Source organism: Synchiropus splendidus, chromosome 2 (assembly GCF_027744825.2).
Source record: "Synchiropus splendidus isolate RoL2022-P1 chromosome 2, RoL_Sspl_1.0, whole genome shotgun sequence".
Taxonomy (NCBI): Eukaryota; Metazoa; Chordata; class Actinopteri; order Syngnathiformes; family Callionymidae; genus Synchiropus; species Synchiropus splendidus.
Genome location: NC_071335.1, coordinates 34,331,228 through 34,347,739, shown reverse-complemented (window position 1 = coordinate 34,347,739; position 16,512 = coordinate 34,331,228). Strand labels below are relative to the sequence as shown.

Here is a 16,512-nt window from a genome sequence, read left to right as displayed (position 1 = left end):
GTGTCATTTCCTTCTTTACCTTATTTGTGAGGCAGAAGCAGAGATGGAGACATCAGAGGCAGAGCCTCTGTTTGTTTTTTTGTTTCTGACAGTTTCACCCCGACACATCTGCATGTTTGTTTTGCTATTTTAGTGATTCATTCATTGCCAGAATGCTTTCCCAGCCTCTCACCCTTAACTTCACCATCCAAAACAATGAAGAATAAAAATAAAAACCACAGTTTCGCAAGGTTTGTGGAAGTTTCAAGGCAGCTTATATTTCCCAGTCTGGTTCCTAATGAGAAGAAGCAACGTGTGAAGCAACTGCTCAGCTGCCGAATGCAACCGTCTTGAGTAACTGGAATAGTTGAGGAGTGGCAGGAGATGTAATGAACTCAGAAACTGTAATCCAGGAAGAACAGCAGCGAGGGTAAGTCATAAATATAATCTTTTATTAATCTTTTGATAAACTGTCTCTCAAGACACTGACGTCTGATGGGAGTAGACCCATGTCACCTCATACTGATTTGTTCTTTTTCTGTGATGTACACCCACATACAGAACAATATTAAACACACATTCTGTAGAAAATGTACAAAACTGGCATAGATTAAAAAAAAAAAAAAAAAGCTTCATTAAAAAGGGTTCAGTAAACAGTGTGTGGCCAGGACAGAAAGCGCAGAAGAAAATTCAGATGTTCATTTAATACTTTCGATGTCTTGATAGTGTTTTCCACTCCCACGCCTGCGGGACCACCCCACCAAGCCTTTGAAAGGCACAAATGACGCCCAGCAGTTAAAAGAAGAGACAAGGATTGCACCTCTGCAGTAAATCTCAAATCAAAATATTTGAGTCCGGCGTCTTCCTGTGATCGGTTTGGCGCTGAAGTGGTGAAGCAGGGTTGTCACACACTCACACAAGGAGCCAAGATTCTAAAGTGTTTGAGCTGAGGGACTGAAAAAATGAACATTCATCGAGCCGCCCTGGACTGGCAACTCCAGCAGCAGAATCTGACATCAGATTCCCTTTTATCATCGCTTGTGTGCCATAAAAGAAAACTGACTCATGACGTCAGACTCTTTGGAGAACAATAATACATCCGCTTTTGACCAAAACCAACACATTCTCACTTTTAATGTGGCAAACAGCGACGAATTGCGAGTGGACTACTGCGTCCCACAGCTTTCAATTGTGGCATATTTTCCCTTTGGTGGCATATCCTGGCTGCACACCATGAAAAAGAAAGATGGAGGTTGTGGTTAGGGTAAGCTGAGCGCCACATATGGTGCTATAAGTACCAAGTGACAGAGTCTCTCAGCTTCCCCCCGTGACCCCTAAGCTCAATCCCTTTGGCTATTGGGAGCGGAAGGACTCGACTCCATTGAAACACCTTAGCACGCATCGCAGGAGGTTGACTTTGGCTTCAACATAGCAAAAAGTCCACTACCAAATAGTTGCTATTTGACGCCTTAGGAGTGACAATATGTCAAATTTCTAAGTTTTCAATTAGTATTTCAAGCTCTCACAGGTCACACGAAAAAGCTTGGTGTACCGGATTTGGGCCCTGAAGCCTCGAGTTGGACATGTCAACGAAAAAGACACATTAATTCTCATTACATTTTAAGACACAAATGTAATGTCATTTGGAGTAAATTCACCATCTGGCCTGGAGTCCCAGACCTTCCCTTAACACAGTGCTGTGTTCCTCCAGCGTCTTGGCTTCATGGGGATAAGCGCAGTAAAACTCATTACGCCAGCTTGTATCCACCATCTCGTTCTTTCAGTCACAAAGCTCATAACCAGAGGGTGGTGAGGTCAAAGAAGACAATCAAAAGTGTCATTAGCAGCATCGATTCATCTCACTAAGACACTTGAACGGTGTGTGTGCTTGTTTGTGTGTGTGTGTGTGTGTGTGTGTGTCACTGCCACTGCACATAAAGTCTTCACCACAAATGCATAGTAGTTGCTCAGGCACTTGGTGAGAGAGCGCGAGAACCAAACAGTAGTTTTGACGCACATCCTTCATTTGCTTTTCACCTTCAAGAACTTCCGTTCAAACACTTGAACGCCCCTGTGAGTCCTTCAAAAGCTGGATTCTGGCACGACTTTTTTCCGACCCAGCGAGGTGGTGCTGTAACGTGTCCTCTGCAGCGTGCTGTAGGACGGCTTGTCTGTGGTCAGGCTGCGTGCTGGGCCGCCAGACTTTCCATTACGATGCAAGGAGCCGGTTCGACGCATGGCCGACTCTGTTTTGGTTGGGAGGCTAATGGAGCTCTGAGATCGCTTGATATCCAGCGTCGTCTGCCCCAGCTGTCCGTTGACCAGTTCAGTGCGCGCATGACCCGAGCCGTTGCGTCGCTCACTTCTGTTTCCGACGGCTCCGTTGGACAATGACGCTCTAGAAGACGTCACTTTGCTCGCCTCCCCATTTTCCGTTCTCCCCGTTTCACTCGGCCTCCTTTGCTCCTTGTCTTTTTTCAGGAAATTTCCTTTGAAAAAAGACAGCAGACCTTCGTGGCTTTTGGGCTTCGAGGTTGGTTGGTTCTCTCCGACTGAACTGTCTCCACGTCTTCTCAGGGTTCCTTCATGGATGGTGGGAGAGCTGTGGCTGGTCTGCACTCCAGCACTGGGAAGTCTCTGCTTCTTTCTGTTGAGGCCGCTGCTGCTGCTGGAGCTGCCGGTCACATTCGAGAGCCCGTCGTCGACCCGTTGACTTCCTTTGCTGCGCCTTGTGCTTCCCACTTTATCTGACGGTCTGCTCTGGCCCTCAGGTACCTGCCCAGACTCCGCCCGGCGCTGACTCCCTCCATTGGCCGCATGGCTTATACTCCCAACACTCAGCGACCGAACATTGCCACCGGCTTGGCCCTGGACTGGCTCCCCTTTGGGTTCATTCATGAGCGTTACAATGGAATCCTTGGTGCAGCGCGGCCGTCGACCAGACTCCAAGTATTGCACCAACTCAGCCGGGTCCGGATCCAGGTCTCGTGTGGGCACGGACTCAGGTTTTCGTCTTTCTTTGGAGCCTAATGACCAGCGAACAGGGAGCACCTTGCTCAAGGTGTCCTTGGTTTTTGTCGGGGCTCTCATGCTCATGCTCCGACCTTTTTGACCTCGCACAAAGGGTCTGCTCTCCGCTGCACCTGCCGATTAAGTCGAGGTAAACTTTGAATTTCTAATCCACATCAAGCTGCAGTAAGATAAAAGCTATAAAGAGACAGGAAATGCTCACGTTTGGCTTCCTTTGGCTCATTGTCCAGGGCGTCCGAAGGCTCGGGCTGAAAAGATGGACAGGCTGTGGAGGAGCGTGACACCATGCTGCCTCTCTCACTGTCTCCTGTCAGTCTGATCAGCCAGTGGTCTGACATCGATGATCTTGTGGAGCCTACGAGAGGGAGGCAGAATAATTATCAGCAGTTCTAGATGCACTGCACGTTGCAGCAGAGGCAGGTGCCCAGACAGCTTTGGATCATCCACCACTTCAGAAGAGAGAGCACTGAAGACGCATTATTTAGACCACAGACGGAACCTGTCATCGGTAATTATTAAGCGAAGCCAGACACCGCCGGTTCTCTTCCTCTGAGTCCAAGACCATGGTTCTCAGCAGTTCAGGAATCTTAGGGAATTGTTCACAAGTGAGGGAAGGAGTAGCTGAGACCAAACTGAATGTGTAAGCAACAGGCATTTAGCAAAAGATGTAGGTCTGCAACAATAAGTCGTTGACGTCAAAATCTCTGCATCGATGTGTCATGTTGCTGTTGGTGTAAACACACACGGGCGATGTGCATCGAGAACTGGTTGTTATTCAGAAGCAGTGAGAAACTGAGGTCCGACTCCAACTGGGCGCCGTCGCTGTACGCCCCAGGATGCACGTCACCACCTCCGGCTGACCGCCTCAGTCACAGTCACGGAGGAGTTCAAGCGGTGTAGTGTTCAAAAGTGTGCCTTCATTTTGGTGCAAAGATAACGCGTCTTACGGATCAGCAAACTTCTTCGACACCATCGTAGAATGATGAACGAGTGTTCCGTGCCATGTCTGCGACAGCTAGGATGTCGGTTAGCACGGAACTAACTTGTAAGAGGAGATTGATTTGCTTTTAATGGTGTCACACACGTCACATCTGTGCTACTAGAGTGGGTTTTTTTTTCACAGTGATGTAGTGAAGTGTCCTCAGTGTCTCTCCTCCAAATAACAACCAGAACTGAACTAGAGAGCTACAGTGAACACATCGATTACGATTCAAATAAGACCTTTTGATGTGGATGTTGATGGGATACATGTATGTATAGTGATGATTTTAAATTCTTCTCAAAGACCAATAAAGACCGCAGTTTTAAAGAAGTGGAGCTCTCTTCATGCTTCACAGGGTTAATACATGATTCTGTGTCATTATTTTAATACACTTGTTTAATCATGTATAGTGTCTGAGTGAGACAGTGAGAGGATTTAAGCAACTTTAGCTCCAACTGAAATTCCAAATGGGTCCACACAAAAGTAATCGCGATCAGTTGACTCACTGAAAAAATAATGAATAGATTAGTCGACAACGACAATAATCTTTAGTTGCAGCCCTAAAAACATGCACAATATGAAAAAATGGACGATTCTCGACCGCAGCTTAGCCACCAAATGCCGCCATATACCAGCGTAATCTGGTGGCCAAGCTACAGTCGAGAATCGGGTGTCCATTTTTTCATGTTTTGCAGATGCCCAGACGCCCTCCTAGCTAAAAGCCTGCTATTAAGCAATAGTCCTTTAGTCATGTAGATGCACATTTATTTCTCACTGTAAAAGAAACTTTTGTCATTTTTTCAAACTAAGTCAACGACTGAAAACACTATCAGTGGAACAAACTTGTTTGTTGTGTGGTCAGTTTGGTCTCGCCCCCTTCCTTGGTCTTTGTCTCAACTTGGTCTCCGACCTTCAAAGTCTTGGGCTAGGTCAAAGGGGAGGCGCTAGAGGGGTTTTAACAAGGATGCCTGGGCTTCAGATAAGGAGGAAGGCAATGGATGGAATAGGACAAACATCTTAACAAAGGCTCTCTAAATCTGGTTTGTCCATTTATTCCAACTGTCTTTAGTTATCTGGCAACCACTTTGTCAGTGTTTGTCCATTCTGCATTACATCACGACAAAAAAAAAGAAAAACCTGAACAGCAAAGAAGCAAATACTCTAATAATAATAATAATACCAGACAGATTATTAGATTGCATTAATGCGAATATAAAAGTAAAATATAAGAGTAAAATCACACACCCCCAAAGATGATTTTACATTTTGTACAATTTTTATACTTGGAAAAACATAACAGATTTTTTTTAACCTCAAAAAGGTGTAAACAAGTTTATTTATGCAGGAAACAAACAAAATATATCATTATTTTTCAGTCATTTAGTGACACTTATTTTCAGTGGGAGTAATTTCAATGTTATTTTCAATGGTCTGAGGGTTAATGCAACATTATATGAGCTGCAGTTTTGGCATCAAAAGACTGTCCAACACTACGTAAGCCAACCAGACACAAGCACCTACTCCAAAACTCCACACAGATGAGAGTCAGGTTTGTGTGGGTGTTATTTATTTGACACTGGAGCTAACTACAGTCTGCAGCTCACACACATCCTCAAAATAGGCTTGTGCTCTGCCTCACCCTTCAATAAAGACTTTTCAAAGTGTCAGAGAGGAGGCTTGAGCTGTCTGCATAAGTGAGCAGAATCTCTTAAGTGTAATGGCAGTGGTCTCAGGACACACTGTTTGGGGATGAAGAAATGTCTCAGACGTGACAGAAATGAATCAAGTCAACACATTCTCTTGCACGAGCATCTCCATTCTCTAATGCAGCAACACAAGAACCTCCATCCCACAGTTTGCCGCTTCATATCACAAGTGCTTTTTCAGATCCCATCTGTAAGCAGCAGCTCAATACAACACTCACTGGATTTCTCTACCAATGTTTTGAAGCATCTCTGCAGTAAAAATCCAGCCAAACTGCTAGCTTTCCAGCACCTGATCTCCTGATAAGAGAAGCAGCTTGGTCATTATTAAAAACACCTGTTGATCAGAGTTCTTCTTCTATGATCTCACAATTCCTGTGCCAGAGGTTCTCACCTGCAAATCTAAGTTTGAAGTCGAAAACACAGACGCAAATAGATAAGATGACAAAGATACATGTAGGTTTTGTTTTATGATATCACCACTGTGGAAGAAAGAGTTATATGAGTAAATACATCTTTATCAGATCAAACCCAAAAATCAAAATGAAAGATGTTCGATAAGGAGACTGTTCCTTGAGGACAAGAATGAAAATGAAGAATGTGATGTGAGGTGAAAGATGGTCTCAGTCGCTGCTGTCCAATGGGAGACACTTCACACACACAATTTCTTATTGAACCACAAAGGTCAGCTCATAAGCACTGTGAACTGTTCCATATATACAAAAGGAGGAGCAAACCACACCTTATTTTTCAGTGAGATTGGAAGACCCACATAGATCACTTGGAGACAAGCTAAGCAGCGGGCATTACTCAAGGATATAAATAAATAATGTGCTCCAGAAGAAGATGTTTTGCAGACCCTCCTCCTAGCAGCTCATTGATTTATTTCATATATAATTAGATCACTTTTTTAATAAATCTTTTTTGGCATTTGAAACCATTGAAAGGTGACGAATGGGACAGCAAGTGGCAGTAGTGTTGCAAAAGCCACTTGCAAATCTCAGCAACTGAACGGACCTTAATATCACTTTTCCATCCTAATATTGTCATTATTTTTTATTGCAATAAAACAAGTCTAACAATGTACAGTATATGCGCTGGAAATAAATAACATTGAAACACTGTCTTTAATCAATTTGGCTTAACTTGTCCTTTCAATTTTGAGTAATACACTGATTTCTTATTATTAAACTGTGTCAAATACTATGATATCGTGATATCATGTTGCCAATACTCCTACCATGCACAGACTATAGGATAAAGACCGACACCACCAAAACTGTACCAGCTGTTTGTAGTACCATCTACTGAATATTTCACTGCAATATGAAGCTTTTTGAGCTATTTGCAAAATAATTCCGGGGTGCGAATATCCTAGTACCTGCAGTGCAGCTGATGTCAGACCAGTGGCTGCCCACACCTCACAGCACCTGCATAAATCCAGACATTTTTTTCTCTTTCACCAGCTGCCACTGTATGAGGCCATTTTCTATGCTAATAAATCAGGGAATGTATGTATAAACATACACATTGTCACTTCAACTTTCTTAATTCTCTTCTAGTCTCAAGAAGCATGACTCATTTTCCCTTGTAGGTGCGAGTGTTGCACCTGGATAACTACATCACAGGGAAGATGTGACCCACAGGCCTTATCTTCTCTGTGTTGACAAAGTACTGCTGCAGCCAAAATGCCTGTTTTGTTATTGAGGTAAGGCTTCAACTATGATGACATTCATAAGCATTGCCAGATTAAGGACACCTTCAGCAGCTTCCTGAGATAAGAAGTATGAACTGGCTCAAAGGAATGAAACACACCTGCACAGACTAATAAACACTGAAGGGCAACCAATGTCGCTAACATGAAAGAAAGTGGTGCTCATTGCTCAGCTGAGGTGAGTGTTACTAGAGGACACACTTCAAAGGTAATGGAACTTACTAGGAAGCTGTGCGAGCGCTGATAACCTGACTATTGAAATGAACACAATAGATCGGGACACCCTTGATTTCACACACAGCCATATTTGTCGAACAAAAACTTAAGACGCAAATCAAAACCTTCCCCTCTGACCCAGACACAGGTAGTGAGAGCTAGTTTCTAATGTCAGCAACGGGAAACACCTGACAAGAGTGAGGGATCTGACACCACTCTGGTCATGGACACCATCCGGTGTTCAGTGCAAAGGAGTCCTCCCTTTTTGACAGCATTGGTTTGTTGGTCTGTGTTCAAAATAACATGGAAAATTATGGATTTCATTTTTTAAGGACATAGGACCATTATTGGCATTTGGTCCAGGGTTGGTGTGTGTGTGTGTGTGTGTGTGTGCATGTGTGTGCTTGTTCATCCTACTTTGTGGGGACAAAACACTATCCTTGTGAGGACCATATGACTTTGTGGGGACCCTACGAAGTTCAACCTCAGTTTAGGGACGAGGACTTCAAAATAACTGGGTTTTTATAATTGGGTTTACGTGTTTTATACTCCTGGTTAAGGTGAGCCATTTGTTGGTGAGAGGCTGTGAAAAGCATTATAGCAACCTCACAATGTCCCCATAAGGAGAGAAATACAAGTGTGTGTGTGTGTGTGTGTGTGTGTGTTAGGGGTGGACTGAAGTTGTTTGGCGGAGCATTGCACTCACTGAGAGTTTTTCTAGTGATAAAAAGTGGTCCGATTCTGTGAATCGCTGTTCGAGCAGCAAACACTCCACACATTCATCACTTGGCAGAGCGACGCGTGCACTTTCCAAGGCCACAATGAACGGGAGGGAAAATCATGAAGCGATGCCCTTGATGTGGCGAAGGACTGATATATAAATACTGCGTACTGTAGGAGCACTTCTACTCAAGAAATAATGCACAGCCGGCTGGTCTCGTGCTTGACATGAACGCATATTAATGTCTGATGCATGCATTTTGAAAAGGAAGATCACTTTTTGGAATCAAAGCATATGTAAATCAATGGGTTATATGGAGAGCTTCTACTCCAGGAGTGAAGGTTAATTCTTTTTGTGCGGTCTTTACCACTTTACCAACATAGATCGATGAAGCAGGTGATTTACACTACGACTCTTCTGGAAATGTTTGTTCATGTGTATCTTAATAGAACTAAGAGGTACTATTCCTACAAAGATATATATATTTTTTCAGGTTTATCAAATGAAATGAATAATGTTGGATACACTACCTCGTAGGGAAAAGTTTGCTGACCATTCAGGGATGATGTTCCGTCTCTGGTAGAAGAGAATGTAGGCTCCTCTGGTACACACTTCCTCCTCTGGAACAAGGTCAACACTGCTGTCGTCGTAGCTGTACCACTGGCCGTCCACTGAGTTCCTGCAGTATGCTGGGTGAATATCTTTTGTCAGTGACCAAGCATCCTTCCACAAAGGCAAACAGGAGTACAATAATAATGCTTCTTTGGCTTCCTGCATTTCTCATCAGAAGCCTCTCCCACCTATCTTGATCATCCTCCCGAGTCACACCTATACTCTTCACATCCTCCTTATCACATCTATAAACCTCAATCGACGTCTTTGTCTTGTCCTTTTTCTCAACACTTGAGCATCTACTCTGCTTTCAGTGTCAGAGCTACTGTCTCTGAGCCTACACATCATGGCAGAACTCACAAGAGACCTCGACTCGAACAACAGCTGACTTTTCTCTCATCTTCAGAGTTCGCTTGCACAACACAACAGACAGATGAGTTCACTGCGGCTCCCAGACCTCCTTTCACTGACTCTTACTTCCCAGCAGGAGGGTGTCTAGCATCTCCTGTCCTGTCCACTCAGTGCAGCCAATTTCCTCCTTCTCACTGGAATCAGTCTGGGCTCACATTTGTCTTTTAAAAGACAGAAGCATGCAGATAACTCTATACTTCAATTCATACAAAGGTATGAGACAGACTTCACATCCATTTAGTCCTGTTGTTTTCTCCTCATCGGTGGGAAAGATGTAAAAGCTTTTTCGCCTTTTGGCTGGAAGCATGATGGATGATGGAAGGAAAGCTCACCTGTGTAATGTCCTCCATGCATTCCTCCGTGATGGTTGCACACAGCATAGAGGTCGTACTGGTAGTCGTGTGGGAGGTTCAGGTCAGAAGGTTGCGGATGTGAACCGGACTGCGGCCAGGCTCCGGGGTTCAAGTTCTTCATGCTCTGACTCCTCTTCACCACATGGGGAGCCATGTCCAAAGTTGTAAGAGGGAAGTGTACCAGTGTTGACAGTTTGTTCCTCTTCTCCCCGACCTGTATAAACAATGACGCTCAAACATTAAGATTTCGTTTTTTAATACGTTAAAAATGTGATGCACTATTTGATGGTTGGCTTTTCTCTACTTCTACCAAAGAGGATTATAAAAGTTAGAGCAGAAATCTTTTATTTGCCTCTGAGTTGCCTGACTCCACATTGTTGAATTCTCACCATCTCTGCAGTCAGCCTGCACTAAATCAGATCTCAGGTGGATAATTCTAGCCATGAATCAGTACCTAGTTTGAAAATGTGCTGTGCCTGTGTTTGCTAAATATGCTCTTCGGAAGAATGGACCTGCTGAACATGTTCCGCGCCTCTCGTCTGAGACTCAATTACACAAATAAGGGCTCGAAAATGAGTGAACGGAGGAACAATTTTCCAACAGTTATTGTGGTAAACACAACATGAAAAATCTGGAACATCTTCTCATGATGTATCTTCTTCAAAGAAAACATTAACCAGGTAGCTTTTACCCCCCCCTACATGCCCATGTACAGAACTGACCTTATATCACCACAAAATAAGATAATAATGTACCATTATGAAAGCGGGAATTCTTCTCTGACTCTGACACACGCATGCAAAAAAGCAAAATCTGAATGGCGCACCAAGACCGGCTTCGGAGAGCCAGACTCTCAGTGCCACAAAGAGAGACACAGGTTGACTCACTTTCACATGACTCACAGTACTTGGTATGCCAGTACTCGTAAACTACTTGTTTTGGGAAAAAAATTGTATCGGTGCATCCCTTGTTACAAAGACTAAATGTCAGGAAATCCAGGTTAAACTCCATTGACTGTAAAAATCTGAATTATTTTCAGCATTTAAAGCCTGGTGATATCATAAGTCAATATTATCTCACAAAAGTTCCACAACAAAAAAATTATAGATGTGTGTGATTCTAAATTCATTTCAACTAAAAGCTCTGGAGTCTTTGGTGCTCAAAACTGCAGTTTAGCCAGACTGTACTCACATTTTCTCAGTGTGAACAGCTCAAAAGTTTACCAGAGGCAGTGCTTCTCAAGAAGCCTATACCTGTCTGAAGCGCTTGAGATGGAGGATGAGGATGTCAGGCAGGGTCCAAAGGCTCATCTTCACCATGCCCTGCTGCAACTTCTTACAATGGGGGCACTTCCACGCATCATCAGGAGCCAGCTGGGAAAGAGAGCAGTGAGTTCAAACTGACTGCAAACTATTACCCAAATGAAAAACAGAAAATGAAGTGTAACTACAGTATATTCTAATGTTATGTAATGTAATGCTGTTTCATCAGTCGCAGCTCTGACAACAACATAGGCGAGCTGGTTATTTTCCTTTCTACTGATACATTCCAGTCCCTCTGAGAAATGACCTTATTTCAGAATGTCTTCACCTGTTTTGATGCACTGTAAATAAAACCAGGAGCAGCAAAACAAACTAAATGAAAAGTTGAGCTCTGTTTTGCATTATAGATTTAGATATTATGAGTGTGAATATCTTGTCAGCCATTATGTGAGCTGAATAAACCACGTGATATTGCACATCCTGGTGGAAGCTGGATCCTTTGTAGAACTGGGAAAAGACCAGAAAAACAAAACAGGACCAGAAATACCAAGGTGCTAAGATGAAGGGGTAACACGAACATAGTTCAGGGCAGCCCCCTGACATGGTTCAGCATGGTTCAGACTCTGAGGAGCTTGCGTTTCCTCCTCCCAAGAACCTCTCCTGCCACAATAGTCCAGAAAATCACTCTGCAATTCGACTGCCTTTGAAGGCATAAAGTCGCCCTTCAATCTCCGCGCGCTGTGGCTGTGACCAACGAGCACGAGCTTGCCACAAAATCTCCCGCTTTCAATTACTGATCCGTGGACACTCTTCTGTCTGATGCACTTGTCTTTCATTTGCCATTTAAATGAGGCTGACTAACTTTCTGTTTTCTCCGGAGCAACATTTAAAAGCCAAAGTTGACAAAGTTGTTTACTTTAATTGCTGCTGAATCTTGTTACCTTGCCATAGTGGACTTATATGTATATATATATATATATATATATATATATATATATATATATATATATATATATATATATATATATATATATATATATATATATATATATATATATATATATATATATGTATATATATATATATATATATATATACCCTGTGCATTCTTTCGAACACCAACTTTGCTTGTTATTCTTCCTCGCCACAAGCAATGTTCTGTCCTCATCTGCACCTAATTTCAAACTCAACGCAAGAATGGGATTTCGTCAGCACAATGAGAGTGACACACTTCTGTTTCACAATCAACCAGGCAAAAGAGGCAGTGAGACTTGCTAAGGGTTCTCTTTTGGACCTTGGTTTAAGAGGAAGGTGTGGGAGTACAGACAGACCGCATCTATAGTGCTGTGCGAACAATGTGCACTCATTCATAAGCAGAGGGAGAAATAATATTCAGCTCCTCTGCTCCTAGCAACAGATTTTTCCTCATTTCAAGGGCTCACAACGTGAGTCGTGTTGCACCTGGCTTCTTTGTGCACACCTTCACTTCAAATTGTCTGGGTCTTTCATGCAAAAGCAAACAAGAAAATGTTAAACTTCAAGAGATGCCCTTTGGAGCCCGTACACACAAACTTCCCAAACACCACACAAAAAAAATGTGGTATTTGTGATATTAAATGTCAAGATGTCTCCCAAGAATTGATTATTTCCATTTTTTTTCTTTTTTAACAGGCAGTATCAATGTGACGTCCAATCTGTTTCTGGGTAAAAAGAAGGAGAGCTCTGCTAAAGTGTGCCTTGAAGGTGTCACAGATGACGTGTAGAAACACCCTCAACAGAGCCACTAACCAAACCCACACATATAATGACTTTTATTTTTAAACCTAAAATGAGAACTTGAGTCAAATGTATACCAAGGACTGCAGCCACGTAGATGCAGCTTACACCGCTAGCATGCTATGCTGACCACTGCTCTTTATCACTCCTCTGTGGCAGACAGGCTCTCATTCATGGAAACTATTCAGCTTGTTATTGCACATACACTGCTTTGTCTTTTTAGAAAATGTGCGTGATATTCGACACACAAACACTGTCACTATGTTGACAAACCAACATTGAGCTTTTATTTTGACATGTCTTGTCTGTTTTAGATTTCTTATTTCATCAAGTGTCATATTCTACTTATTTTTTACATTATCCTTTTAAAAGGATAATGTGAATTTATTTCAGACAAACTGTGGAGTGGATTCAAGTGTGCTCCAATCTTGTTTTCCTCTCACCTGTTCTTCTTTGGTGTACAATTGAATACACTGATCCAAGGTGCAAGTGTGCTGCTGCATGTGCTGCTGCTGCTGGTTTCTCACGCTCTCTGCATCCTTCACCACCTCCTCTTGGATGGTGCCGAATAGCCTGAAGCAAACACAAAGAGCAGAGGGATCTCAGTCAGTCGCCCTTCAAGAAGGCTGAGAATTGGATGCATTCTTTCAGCCAACACTGTAATTATGCAAAAATCCTACCGTTCCTTCATTGTGTGGTCCCACTCAATGACCACCTTCACATGTGCAGGTCCACCAGGGCCGCACAGCTTCAGGGCTCTGAGGAAAAATTACATTGTAAACAGACAATTCACTCCAATTGTAGAAGACAAGGGGTTTGTCAAGTGTTCCAGCACAGGAACTGTGGGCACAGGTGAGACCAGGATTGATGTTTACATAACTAGATATGTCACAGATTCAGAAAACAAACCCATTACTCGCCCAAGCTGCTCATTTCCATCTGCAATATGTTTTTCTACACATTTATTTGCATTAATTCTCTAAATCTATGCTAGTCACCCTTTAAATATCACTGCTCTCAATCTGACAGCATGTGGCAGTAGAGTAACACAGTGCCTAGAACAGACAACGGTGGCGCAATGACAAGGTTTCACAGCAAACTACCATAATTCCCAGACTGTAGCGTGCACCAGAATGTTAAATGCATGAGGATCACTTCTTAAGTAGTTCTGAAAACAGGGGCATCGAGACTGACTCATGAAACAAACTCAGCAATATTCTGAACTTGAATCATGAACTCCTCACATCTTTTATTTACATTAAAACACTCAAAATGTGCTTTTTTTCGCCCGAGTGCCTACATTTCTGTCACCACAGCTAGTCTCAGCTGTTGGCGGAGCTGCAGACAACAACAAAATCAATCAATAAAAATAATGCAGTAACGATGACCTTGAGGTGCCGAAATGTGATTACAGAGGCTTGGCTGCTCCGACACCACGTAGATAGTCTTATGTTCTTCTATTTCTAATGTATATAATTTCAAGTACATTTCCATTGTTTAATGTGTGAATAAACTCCTGCTCCTCTACAGATACAAACGAACAACACGGTCAGCTCTTTAACAACCTAAATGGAATTTCTCCCATTTACGTTTTTAGCTACTTCCCTTATCCATATATAGGCTGGTGGCCTTCCCATTATTCTATCTGCTTACACAGCTTTACATAATTGATTCCATAAAAGAGCCCATACATCAAGTAAATTAGAGTTTGTTCTGAATCTGTTTTGTATTATTGTGCCGGCAGTAAATGAGTGGATGAACAAGCTTTGCCTTCCGACCAAGTTTAAAAGTAAGCCTTACATACAAGATGTCTTGAGGGGTCTATTAATCATGACTAAACATTTTCCCACAGTAAACAGCAAGCTAGACTTCATTGTAGGGTGGAATAGAACAGGAGCTTTTGTTTGAAATCAGAAGGGATAGTTTCTGGACGGCTCATCACTGGGGAGAAGAGAATGTTGTTATTGCAGCTTCACTGACTCCTGCTTCACTCTTTAGCCCAATTTTCCATTGTTCCGCATTGAGTTTTCAACTGGTTCTTTTTTTCTCGTAAATCACATCTCATCAACAGTTCGGCTTGCACATGATGATTAGTCTCACAAAGATTGCAATAAAAAGATGCTCAGAAGTTCTCCCCTCTACATGTCTGCGGACGTGTGATGGGGTGTGTTGTACCTGTCAAAGGCAGGGTGGTACAGAGGCCTGCTGTCCTGCGACGACAAGTAGCTGTAGGCTGCTGAACCTCCCACCACTCTGATCTTAAACATCTGGCCGAAAATCTGCAAAACAAGCGGGTTAGTTACAGTGGTGAAAAATCACTAGATAAGCTGCATTTTCAATCTGAAATTAATCAGAGGTGGTTGTGAACCTGAATAATCACAAGATGAAACATTCATTTAAGCTGAGTATATACAGTAGTTAGAATGGAGCAGGGAATGCACTTGTAATGAATGAGAAGTCTGCCAAAACTGTGACAAAACATCTGCTAAAACTTCATCCAAATTAAGTTTGTTTACCAGTCTTTATCTACAATATATTTATGGTAAAATAAAGTTTTCTCATTTAGCATTATGTTTTTTGGCAAGCAGATGACAGAAGACGACACACTTAAGACTGAAAAAACATTGAACAATGTCACATTGAAAAATCTGTGAAAAGAAAATGAAAAGAAAATCTCTCCGGGATAGAAAAGATTGTTCAGTAAGTAGAGTTATGTAAGAGTAAGTGAACAGCAACAACATAATTGTTCACAACACACTGTTGAGATCTGCTGGACGGCGTTTGAGCAGGAAACATGTTTCCTCCAGTGGTTACACATGATATCATTAATGCACATGCAGAGTGCCCACCCACACATCATTGCTCTTGTGCGTTAGGCTAATAGAAAGACATGAGAGTCTCAAAGCCAACTATCAGTCAGCAGTTAGTGTGATGCCTACAAGTGAATAAATGTTGATTCAAATTCTGATGGACTCTCTGTTTTTTGTACAATATATATGAATAATTTTCATAATATTCTGAAATGTAATTGTAAACTCATTCACCTCATATTCATTTCAGGAGAAAAAAAACATCCTGGAAATGCAGGTGAATGCTGCTATAAATAGCCACCCAGATCACATGACATGGCTAATTCTTCAGTGTAAAAGGTAATGTTGCAACACATGTATGATGTTTTTTGTCTTCCTATGCATGAAAGACTGTGAACTAAACTCCTGCTGATGGGATAAGCGCTAGTTCCCTGCGACCTTTGTTGCTTGAAAAAAAATCTTTTGTCGCCATCTACAGGGCTTATAAGATATTACATCAACAAAACGCAATGCAGACAGATGTGATCTTTCACTTCCATTATCAAATATTAGACGAGTTAATTCAGAAAAGATTTTACAACAACACTCCCTAACGAGTCCACTTTCTAGCTAAGACAAAATTTCCAGCATCAAACCTTATAAACCCCTGCTTTCTGTTAGTCTGTCTCCCTCTCAATAAACATGCCTGCAGTCAAATTTTGACCAGGATCATGGATGTGCATGACTGCAAACCTTTCATTTCCTGCTTTCTGAAGCCATGTGGAGTTTTCACGCTGATAGTTCAGGCGTGAACTGAGAAGCCTGTGTTGACAAATAAGTATGCTGCTCCTGGTCTGTGTCTGGGTAGTGCTACTGCAGGTCTATAGTGACAGTTAGGTGAGCACTGTAACACTTCAGATTGGTGAACACATACTAGCTAATCGCTTGCTAATATGAACTGTTC

General features: G+C 42.4%; 1 protein-coding gene across 1 annotated transcript in view; it reads right to left on the bottom strand.

Annotated features, from left to right (window-relative positions):
- Window positions 1-376: 376 nt before the first annotated feature.
- LOC128753752 (ubiquitin carboxyl-terminal hydrolase 43-like) overlaps window positions 377-16,512 on the bottom strand; it is a 45,548-nt gene continuing 29,412 nt past the window's right edge. Inside the window, exons 9-16 of the mRNA XM_053855807.1 lie at window positions 14,935-15,038; window positions 13,440-13,517; window positions 13,203-13,332; window positions 10,975-11,094; window positions 9,701-9,935; window positions 8,876-9,034; window positions 3,212-3,364; window positions 377-3,122 (exon numbers count right to left, since the gene is read on the bottom strand). Coding sequence (XP_053711782.1) covers window positions 2,062-3,122; window positions 3,212-3,364; window positions 8,876-9,034; window positions 9,701-9,935; window positions 10,975-11,094; window positions 13,203-13,332; window positions 13,440-13,517; window positions 14,935-15,038 — 2,040 coding nt within the window. The 3' untranslated portion in view covers window positions 377-2,061. The remainder of the gene's footprint in view (window positions 3,123-3,211; window positions 3,365-8,875; window positions 9,035-9,700; window positions 9,936-10,974; window positions 11,095-13,202; window positions 13,333-13,439; window positions 13,518-14,934; window positions 15,039-16,512) is intronic.